At 64.3% G+C, this 10,267-nt stretch overlaps 1 protein-coding gene across 1 annotated transcript; it reads right to left on the bottom strand.

Annotated features, from left to right (window-relative positions):
* Positions 1-484: 484 nt before the first annotated feature.
* Positions 485-6,046, bottom strand: LOC135329621 (coiled-coil domain-containing protein 81-like). Its single transcript, XM_064518553.1, has 12 exons — positions 5,990-6,046; positions 4,918-5,049; positions 4,250-4,406; positions 3,657-3,913; positions 3,177-3,262; positions 2,790-2,896; positions 2,556-2,667; positions 2,075-2,207; positions 1,722-1,859; positions 1,171-1,241; positions 831-956; positions 485-581 (listed from the first exon to the last, which is right to left on the bottom strand). The coding sequence occupies exons 1-12, from the start codon at positions 6,044-6,046 to the stop codon at positions 485-487; spliced, it is 1,473 nt and encodes a 490-aa protein (XP_064374623.1).
* Between the last annotated feature and the right edge of the window lie 4,221 nt (positions 6,047-10,267).

The raw sequence follows: 10,267 nt of genomic DNA, 5'->3' as shown, positions 1-10,267 counted from the left end.
AGCATGTCAGAAAGGAGAAGTCTGTGCATCCGCACACGTACACATCTTGCAGCAGTGTGGTGCAGGGGCCTCTAAGCACCTTTTGGAGCGGCGCAGGGTCCTCCGAGTGCACTGGGGGAGCTGGCTCCAGCCCCCGCCAGGCAGTGGCCCCCGAGGGCCAGGGCCGGCACGAAGGAGAGACCCCGGCGTTTTGGACGGGGACATGGGGAGCAAAAGACTCCGAGCCCAGGCAGAGCTTTGGCAGCGTGCAGGCAGCTGAGGCCCCAGCTGTCCCCCCCAAAACCTTCCCCTCACCTCCTGTCCAGCAAGGCAGTCCCCAAAGGCCCCAGTAGGGCACGGCCCAGAGCGAGAGCCTCCCCGCACGGCGGCTGCCTGCTCTCCTTGCTCCCACGGGCCCCTTTCCCGCCCCTCCAAAGCTGCCCTGCTGCCCCTTGCAGCTTCCCACCCCACCAAGGAAAGGCTCGCACCAACTCGGATAGGCAGTTTATTTCTGTGGGGAAAAAGCGCTTCTGTTCCCCTTGTAAGCGCCCAGCTTGTGGTCCCGCTGCTCCTTGTTGCGCAGGCTGCACATCGCCAAAGCACTGAGGGCAGCAGGAGAAAGAGGGTGAGCCAGTGGTGCCATTGAGGCGCCTTTGGGAAACGCAACGGGGCATCCCGGCCCCCCACCCCATCTCAGCGGAAGGGAGGTGTGAGCCCAGGCCAAGCTCCAAAGCTGCTCCTCTGCACTGGGGTGAGGGTGGGGAGGGCAGGAAAAGACCCTCTTTCCCCCAGGCTGTGGCACAAAGGGCTTTGCAGGAGGGGGAGCCCTGCCGGGCTTGGGAGCTCTTTACCGCTGATGCTCCTCCTCCTGCTCCAGCCTCTGGCGGTTTTGCTCCACCTTCTCCTTCCAGCTGTCCCGAAGCACTCGGTAGGATGCTGTGAGCTGCACGTTCTGCTTTGCTCGTGGCGAGAGCTCCCTGCAACGAGAGGAACCAAGTCCCTCTGCCGCTCTCCTGGCAGCCTTGGGGCTTCTTCCCTCCCCAGCCCCTGCAGCCCCACACCAGCACAAGGCAGGGGCTGGCGCATGCCCTGCCCCGGAGCTGAGGCATTTGTGGGTGCCAGCACCTCCTGGGGGTCACGGTTCCCCGTGCCAGGCCCTGGCTTGGAGCTCGCACCGCCGTGCACACTCACTTTTTGAGTGGCCGGCCTGTGTCTGCGGAGCAGCGCTGGTCCAGGTGAAGCTGCTTCGTCAGAATCCGCAACTGTTTTGCAAGGGCAAGAAGAGCAAATGGTTTCAGGACGGAGGGGTGACTGGGGGAGACAGCACTGGCCCACTCGCAGGGGAGGCGCCTCGTCCTTGTCCAGCCATGTCCAGGCTAGAGCAGGAGCTGAGAGGATGGGCTACAGGAGCTGGGCCCCTGGAGCTCTGTGCCCGGCCCGTCTGGGTGCCAGTGGCTCAAGCCAGCTGCCCCGCAGAGCTGCTTTCCAGGTGGAGGGCAGGCAGCGCAGGCAGAGGTTGCCTGATGGGGAGGCACCCCCCCAGCTGCCCTCGCTACGGCCCCTGGCTGCTCCTGGCCCCGGGCTGTGGCTGCAGCCATCTCCCTCCTCGGAAGGGGTGGGCCAGCTTGGGCGCAGCTCCTCGGAGGCAGCCGTCCGCCTGGGCCCTGGCTGCCTGCAAGGCTCTGCCGCCCCAGCGGTAGGAAATGCCCCTTTCTCAGAGGGCTGTCCGAGGCGTCCCGTACCCTTTCCTGATGCCGGACGCTCCTTTCCACCCTGGCCTGCAGTTCCTCCAGTGCTGCTTGCTCCTGCCTCTGCTTCTCTTGGAAGAGGGAGAGGCGGGCAGCTCTGGGAAGGCGCTGCGTGCGAGGGCTGGCTGTTTCCTGGGGAGGGGGGAAGAGGAAGGCAACAGGATTAGACGTCTGTGTTTGGGGAGGGGGCATGTTGGGAGGGGGTGTTGTTGGCACAGACCCCCAAAGAGGCCCCTGAGCGTCCTAGTGACCGCACACTCGGGGCCCTTGGCAGAGGGAGTCTCGTAGGACCCAGCTTTTCTGCCAGTCCCTGAGATGCAAGCGTGACCCGGGGCCCCATCACGCACCTGTGCTGCAGCCCTGGGAGCGGCGCTGGCAGGGCCGGTCCGAGGTCCGGCGGGAGGATGCGGGAGGTGCTCAACGTGCGCCTCCTGCTCCAGCGAGGTGGCCGTGAGGTGGCCCAAGATGTTGATAAAGGTCCTGAGAAGGCACGGCGGGATGCGTTAGGAGGAGGGCAGGAGGCGTTTGCTCCCGCAAGCAGAAAGATGGCATTCACTGAAATCTGAGGGGACTTGTTGCCACACCAGAGCAACTGCAATACGGATTTGCATTCGGCTCCCCAAAAGACCAGGACACTGCAGGAAAACTAAGGCGATGTGAGGCTGCCACGCAAAGCAGCGCCTCCAGCTTGCCGTCCAGCGAGACGGCAGCCTTGGCTGGGACGTGTGTCAGGAGTCTCTCCGAGGCCCTCGGGCCAGCACGTCCAAAGGGCCCTCTCTGCTGCACAGGTCCCAGTGTGCCCCTCAGCCCTTCCGCCAAGGCTCTCACCTGGCAGCAGGCTGCTTCTCCGGGCCTTGCCGCCTCCTGCCTGCCCCTGAGCTTGGCAGCACGGGGAGACAAAGCTCCTCGCGGTGCTGCAGGAGCTTGCCGGGACGCTGCTCTGGAAGCAAGAAGCGAGGAAGCTCTTCAGCACGGCCTGCTGAGCAGCACATGTGAACCTGGCTGCTGTCAGCCGGCGGGGCAGAGGGCCCCAACCTGCTCAGCAGGCAGCTTTGGCCTCACCTTTGCTGGGCCTGGCGCTCCTGAGCTCCTCCGCCGCCTTCTTCCCCCAGAGGGAGCCAGCGGGGGCAGCCTTGGCTTCTGGGCTGCCTTCGACCACCAGCTGAAACCTGGCACCCAAAGACAAGGCAGGTTTGAAGAAAGGGCACCGTCTCCCCTTGGCAGCTTGCTGACACTACTGCTCCTGGCTGCCGACGGAGACCTCCTCGCGTGCCATGTGCTGTGCGTCCATGCACGCTTCTTTGGAGGGTTCTGGCAGTCTCCCTCCAAAGGCAGAGAACCTGGCCTAAAGTGCTCTGGGTTATGCCCAGCACAGTGCTGAGCACGGAGCCCCAGCAGCGCGCGCTCCCGAGCAGGAGCTGGGAAGCCGTCCTCTGGGCACACACTCACCTTGGGAAGATGTAGACGGGGCGAGGCGGGATCCATGGGTTGGCGGTCTGGGGGCTGGGGACAACCGGCTCCGTGGCCCATGGTCTCTGCAATGCGGACAGACATGTAAGGAGGTTTCCAAGGCAGCTTTCTGCCTGCTGCCAAAGGCAGCAGCCCTTCCTGCTGCTCCAAGGGCAGCCTGCCGCTTCAAGCCCTTCCTCTAAGCCCTCTCCCATGCACATTAGCCCTTCGTTCTGGTGTGGCGATGCTGCCCAGCAAAGATGTGAGAGTGGCTAATAGCCGTGCCAGGCTTTTATAGGGACAAGGATCAAGGAACCCGGGGGACGCTCTCTCTGTGAGCGGAGAATTTGGTGGGGCCAAGCACTGGAAGGTGTTGGATTAGCCCGCCAGGTCCAGGCAGGCCAAGAGAGGTCGGGTCGCTCCTCCTTCGACAGCGTTCCCACTGAAATGGCAGTCGGCCCGGCAACCTGAGCAACTCACACTGCGAAGGGCGGCAATCAGGCTCGCAGTGCTCTCCAGCCGCTGCAGGCAGCTGGCATAAAACTTGAGGCGCACTTTGTCTCCTTGGCGGGCCAGAACCCCGATGTCCTTGAAAACAAAGGAGACGTTCTCCTTGTACTGCAGGTAGGAAGAGAACAGCTGGATGGTCTCATCCACGCAGTCTTCCACCACGGCCCGCGGCAAGGAGGTGGCCAGCGACAAGTGCCGGTAGTTCAACGGCTCGATCTCGATGTCGTCTGCAAGGAAGACGAGCAATGTCAGTGCTACGGCAGGCCACCTTTCCGTTGCGGGGCCATCAAGGACTGGGAGTGGCGTGGAGCCAGCTGTCAGGGCAGCTCAGGGAAAGAGAGCCCGGCTTGCTGCAAGATTTGCAACACCATCCTGCAGAGAAGGTGCTTCTGAGCAGCAGCTCTCTGGGCGGTGGGTAGTCTGGGGGGAGCTGCAACTCTCGCCCAGCCTGCGGAGGGAATTGCCCGCTTCTCGCAGCCCCTTGCAAAGAGCAGGGAGCATCCGCGCCACCCACCCCGCCATACGTGGCAAGGGGAAGCGGAGGGTGGCCGCTGCCGTCTCACCAGGGAGAGTCACTTTGGCGCGTTTCAGCCACAGTGGCCAGACTGGGTACATGGCCAGCTGGAAGACGGGTCTTCGCACCATGAGCACGTCTTCTGGGCCCAGGCGCAGTTCCTCTCGCACCGTGCAGAAGGTGCCAAACCCCGCTACCAGGACACCCTGCACACGGAGAAGACAAGAAGGCCGAGGCGTAAGCATGCTGCAGATGGAAAAAGCGAGGCCTGTCAGCGTGCGGGGATGCGGCTCTGGGCCCTCCCTGCTGCTGAGGTACACCGGGGCAAGAGGGAGCGCTTGGGAAGGCTTTGGAGGAGAGCCACTTTCTCCGGATTTTGTCCTCGGCCTGCTCCCAGTATTTCCGAACCTCCCAGAGCTCGCGAAGATGCCAGGGCTCTCTAAGAGCACAGACGCAGGAAAATGCCTCCGTCTCTCTCTGCTTGCTCTCCCCCTTCCAGCCCCAGGGAAAAGAGAAGGCCCACGAGGTGCCGAATGCTTCCTCCCGCTCGAGCCGCACGTGATTTCTCTGCCAGCTTGCCCAGGAGCTGCTCGGCAGCACACTGGCTGGTGGCAGCGTGCTGCCATGGCGCTGGGGCAGGGGTTGCTCCCTGGGTCCCCGGACTCTCTGGAGAACTGACCCCCCGCCAAGGGCAGGGGCAGCAGGACGCCAGCCCACCTTGTCCAGCAGCATCTGCTCCAGGATGTAATTGGAGACAGCGTCCCAAATGGCCACAATCTCTGGAGGGCAAGGGAAAGACGCGTCAGGCCCCGGGTCGAGCAGCTCACAACCTCCCAGCAAGCTCCTCCCCTGGGAGGGGCGGGGGGGGGGCACAGGCACAGGTTTACGCAAAGCCTCTGAAAAGCCACCGCCCCAGCTGCCCAGCGGGCCTTGGCCCCCCTTTGCGGCTGCCAGCCTTCCTCTGAGCCCAGGGCAGGTGCGGAGCAGAGAGAGGCCCAGGGCACAAGGGCTGTGGCCACCTGAGCCCTGGCAAGGGACTCCACCTGCAAACCCAAAGCATGCGCTGCCCGCTGGAGACCCCAGAGAGACCTTCGCGGGGGAAGAAAGAGAGGCTGTTTCTTCCGAACGAGAAGCCGCCTTGGATTTGCTACGCGGCGAAGGATTTGTTTCCAGCAGGGGCATTTGTGGCAGGCACTAGAGAGCCCCGTGGGAGTGCCAGGACACGCCGGCCTGCTGGACAGGAGACCCCTTCCCTCCCAGAGCCAGGTCCCAAAGGGGGACCCCCCTCCCCTCCCAGGCAGACCTGACCCTGGATCGCCACCCCCGGAGCAGAGGGAGCTGTGCCTGCAGGAGCCTCGAGGCTCAGGGCAGCCCCAGCACCAAGGCCCACCAGTGCCGGCTGCCGCTCGGTCCCCCAGGCCGGACAGGCCCCTCAGGCCGGGCTCTGGCGGCAGCCCCCAGGCCTGTGCAGCGCCCCTGCAGCCCAGGGGCCACAGCTCTTTGGGCAGCTCGGCGTCTCTGCGGCAGCGGGGCAAGCAGCTCCCCAAGCCCTTACCCTCCGTGGAGAGCTGCAGCAGCGTTGGGAACAAGATCCTGCGCTCGGGGCTGATGGTGGCAGTCCAGGAGCCCTCCATCTCGCTTGCCCCCTTGCCCTCGGCTCTGCTCTGCAGCATGGCCACAAGGACGCTCTTCCCGCCCGCTTGCCCCAAAGTCCTCTGCAAGGTGCGCGCTGCTCGCGGCGCAGCGTCTGCACAGGGTCACAGTGGGCAGCAGCGCCCGGGCCTGGCACCTTGGGGACAGCTCCCTGTGATGCGGCGGGTCCCCCTGTGAGCTCAGCCCGCGTCATCGGGGGCTTCGTGAGGTCAGTGGCACGGAGCTGTCCCAGGCAGGGGAGGAGTGGCAGGATGTCCCCTGTGGCCCTGGGAGATGGGCAGCTCCCTTCACCCCAGCCACGGGGCAAAAGCTGCTGACAATGACATCAGCAATGTGCCTCAGGGGTGCCCAAGCCTGTGCAATGTTGAACATGGGGCCCTGCTGAAGCCGCTTCTGCCCCCAAGCCCTGGCAGGTGTCTGCTTTGCGGAACCACTGTGGGAAGCTGGGCTTTGGGGGTTGGTGTGGCAGTTGGCGTTGGTGTGGCAGTTGGGGGTTGGTGTGGCAGTGGGGGGTTGGTGTGGCAGTTGGGGGTTGGTGTGGCAGTTTGGGGTTGGTGTGGCAGTTGGCGTTGGTGTGGCAGTTGGGGGTTGGTGTGGCAGTTGGGGGTTGGTGTGGCAGTCGGGGGTTGGTGTGGCAGCTGGCGTTGGTGTGGCAGTTTGGGGTTGGTGTGGCAGTTGGGGGTTGGTGTGGCAGTCGGGGGTTGGTGTGGCAGCTGGCGGTTGGTGTGGCAGTATGGGGTTGGTGTGGCAGTTGGGGGGTGGTGTGGCAGTTGGGGGTTGGTGTGGCAGTTGGGGGTTGGTGTGGCAGCTGGCGGTTGGTGTGGCAGTCGGGGGTTGGTGTGGCAGTTGGTGGGTGGTGTGGCAGTTGTCTTTTTTCCAAGATGGCCTCCAAGTCCCGTGGGCTTCAACAGTGGCAGGGGTGGGTGTGGGCTGAGATGCTTAGGCGGGCCTCAAGGCTGTTGTTTACTGCGGGTCACTCATTTTGTAGAAGGAGAGTGTGTTGTGCCTAGGGAGACAGGGGAGGGGACGGGACGGGGCTGTCCTGCCGCAGGCCTCAAGCAGGCTCTTGGCTTTTAAAAGCACTGAGGGAGGTTTCTGGGCCTGTGATGCTCAAGACAGATGCTGCGGAAGAGAAGAGTAAGCAGGCCCTGCACACGCAGTGTCCCAAGGGCTTTCCCCAGCCCCCTGGTGCCAGCGGGGCTAGTAGGCCATGGGCTAGGCCAGGAGGGCAAATGTGGGGCAGCTTTCCCCTTTGCTGTGGATCTTGCTGGGCCTTTGTGCTTGTGCTGCGCTCTGGGGCCAGGCACTCAGGGTGTTTGGGCAGCTCGGGTGCAGGCTCTGTCCAGGCTTGGGTATGGCCCCGGCGGCTCGCTGTAGTGCGGTGGTGGCCCAGCAGTGACTGAAGGGCTGCCCGTGCCCTGCGCCCAGCGTGTGCATTCGTCGCCCCTGCTGCTTGCTGGCCCTGGGAAGAGCTGGGTGGGACTGGCCCATGCAGCTCGAGGCTTTGTTTTCCACTCCCGGCTCCCATACGGCGTGCCTGGAGCTGCATGGCTTTTGTGTCAGGAGGTGTGGCCTGAGCTTGAGGGGAAGCAGGGCAGAGTTTGTTGGAAAGGTCCTCCGCTGGGGTCGGTGCCTGTTCCAAACGTTGCCTTGCCTTTGGAGGTGCCAGGGGCTCTTTCTCCATTGGTGCCTGGTCTTACCGCAGTCGGAGAGACCAGAGGGCTAGGTAAGATTCTGCCTTGAAAACTGAGGCCTTCGTCTGCCCCTCGGTGCGGGAGGAAGGGCACCGGGTGCCGTCGCCTTGCCTGCGCTGGGCTCAGCTGCAGACTCTGGCTGAAGGAAGAAACTTGCCTGCCATGCTAGGAATGGCCCTCAGGGGGAAGGAATGGCAAGTCAGCTTTGCTGCAGAGTCATCAAAGTTTCGAGCCTGTTACTAGTCCTCGGTTTTGAAACAACGCACACAGCAATGTTCGGCCTGAGAGAGAAAGTCTGCATCAAGTGTGGCTGCTCCCGTGCAAAAAGAGGATGGACTGGGGCAGCAAAAGCTGTCTGGGACAGTCTGTGACAATGTCTTCCCCATGCTATGGTCTTCTGCAGCTGGGAATGCTCCTGCTTTGAGCCAAGGAAGTTGCCAGCAGGGAAGAGCTGCCTGGCTGCCGAGGGCTTCCCCCACAGACGTGCCGGCTTTGCTTGTGGCTATTGACGGGGGCGGGGGGCTCAGTTCCTGCAGCGCAGGCCCGCGCTTTCCCCGCGGGAACCCTGCTGGGCTTGCTCCTGGGTTGCCCCGGGCAGCAGAAAGCAGTGCCGCTGTGCCCAGCGTCATCTCAGCAACGGCTGGGTTGAAGGGCCTTCGCCATGGCCGGCCTCGGTCCCTTGCTGGGGTGAAGACCCTGAGCCTAAGGCTGCTTCTTGAATGCTGCCTCTGGGACAAAGCAAGCGTTGGGGCCCCCCGAGGAGGGTCCAAGCCCCTCCTTGCCTGTGTCCGAGGCCAGCAGACATCGCTTGGGGCGTTTGGCTGTGCCTTTTCCGAGGAGTATTAGAAGGCCAAAGGCCCGGCTCCACTGCCAAACAGGAGTGTTAGCCAGGCGAGGCATCAGGCCTAGGAAGCCCAGAGGCAGAGGCGCCTGGGAAAGAGAGAGACCCCCCCCAAACAGACAGGCAACAGAGAGCAGCGGTGGGAGCTGCTGCGCTCTCGTGCTGCCTCTCGGCCCCAGAGGTGCCGTCCCTGGGGCCTGGCCAGCCTCTGGGGCCGCTCAGCCTCTGCCCTGGGGGAGCTGGCTCCAGCCCCCGCCAGGCAGTGGCCCCCGAGGGCCAGGGCCGGCACGAAGGAGAGACCCCGGCGTTTTGGACGGGGACATGGGGAGCAAAAGACTCCGAGCCCAGGCAGAGCTTTGGCAGCGTGCAGGCAGCTGAGGCCCCAGCTGTCCCCCCCAAAACCTTCCCCTCACCTCCTGTCCAGCAAGGCAGTCCCCAAAGGCCCCAGTAGGGCACGGCCCAGAGCGAGAGCCTCCCCGCACGGCGGCTGCCTGCTCTCCTTGCTCCCACGGGCCCCTTTCCCGCCCCTCCAAAGCTGCCCTGCTGCCCCTTGCAGCTTCCCACCCCACCAAGGAAAGGCTCGCACCAACTCGGATAGGCAGTTTATTTCCGTGGGGAAAAAGCGCTTCTGTTCCCCTTGTAAGCGCCCAGCTTGTGGTCCCGCTGCTCCTTGTTGCGCAGGCTGCACATCGCCAAAGCACTGAGGGCAGCAGGAGAAAGAGGGTGAGCCAGTGGTGCCATTGAGGCGCCTTTGGGAAACGTAACGGGGCATCCCGGCCCCCCACCCCATCTCAGCGGAAGGGAGGTGTGAGCCCAGGCCAAGCTCCAAAGCTGCTCCTCTGCACTGGGGTGAGGGTGGGGAGGGCAGGAAAAGACCCTCTTTCCCCCAGGCCGTGGCACAAAGGGCTTTGCAGGAGGGGGAGCCCTGCCGGGCTTGGGAGCTCTTTACCGCTGATGCTCCTCCTCCTGCTCCAGCCTCTGGCGGTTTTGCTCCACCTTCTCCTTCCAGCTGTCCCGAAGCACTCGGTAGGATGCTGTGAGCTGCACGTTCTGCTTTGCTCGTGGCGAGAGCTCCCTGCAACGAGAGGAACCAAGTCCCTCTGCCGCTCTCCTGGCAGCCTTGGGGCTTCTTCCCTCCCCAGCCCCTGCAGCCCCACACCAGCACAAGGCAGGGGCTGGCGCATGCCCTGCCCCGGAGCTGAGGCATTTGTGGGTGCCAGCACCTCCTGGGGGTCACGGTTCCCCGTGCCAGGCCCTGGCTTGGAGCTCGCACCGCCGTGCACACTCACTTTTTGAGTGGCCGGCCTGTGTCTGCGGAGCAGCGCTGGTCCAGGTGAAGCTGCTTCGTCAGAATCCGCAACTGTTTTGCAAGGGCAAGAAGAGCAAATGGTTTCAGGACGGAGGGGTGACTGGGGGAGACAGCACTGGCCCACTCGCAGGGGAGGCGCCTCGTCCTTGTCCAGCCATGTCCAGGCTAGAGCAGGAGCTGAGAGGATGGGCTACAGGAGCTGGGCCCCTGGAGCTCTGTGCCCGGCCCGTCTGGGTGCCAGTGGCTCAAGCCAGCTGCCCCGCAGAGCTGCTTTCCAGGTGGAGGGCAGGCAGCGCAGGCAGAGGTTGCCTGATGGGGAGGCACCCCCCCAGCTGCCCTCGCTACGGCCCCTGGCTGCTCCTGGCCCCGGGCTGTGGCTGCAGCCATCTCCCTCCTCGGAAGGGGTGGGCCAGCTTGGGCGCAGCTCCTCGGAGGCAGCCGTCCGCCTGGGCCCTGGCTGCCTGCAAGGCTCTGCCGCCCCAGCGGTAGGAAATGCCCCTTTCTCAGAGGGCTGTCCGAGGCGTCCCGTACCCTTTCCTGATGCCGGACGCTCCTTTCCACCCTGGCCTG

This window comes from Dromaius novaehollandiae, chromosome 12 (assembly GCF_036370855.1).
Source record: "Dromaius novaehollandiae isolate bDroNov1 chromosome 12, bDroNov1.hap1, whole genome shotgun sequence".
Classification (NCBI taxonomy): Eukaryota; Metazoa; Chordata; class Aves; order Casuariiformes; family Dromaiidae; genus Dromaius; species Dromaius novaehollandiae.
The sequence above is the reverse complement of the archived record's forward strand: the minus strand, read 5'-3'. Positions and strand labels throughout refer to the sequence as shown.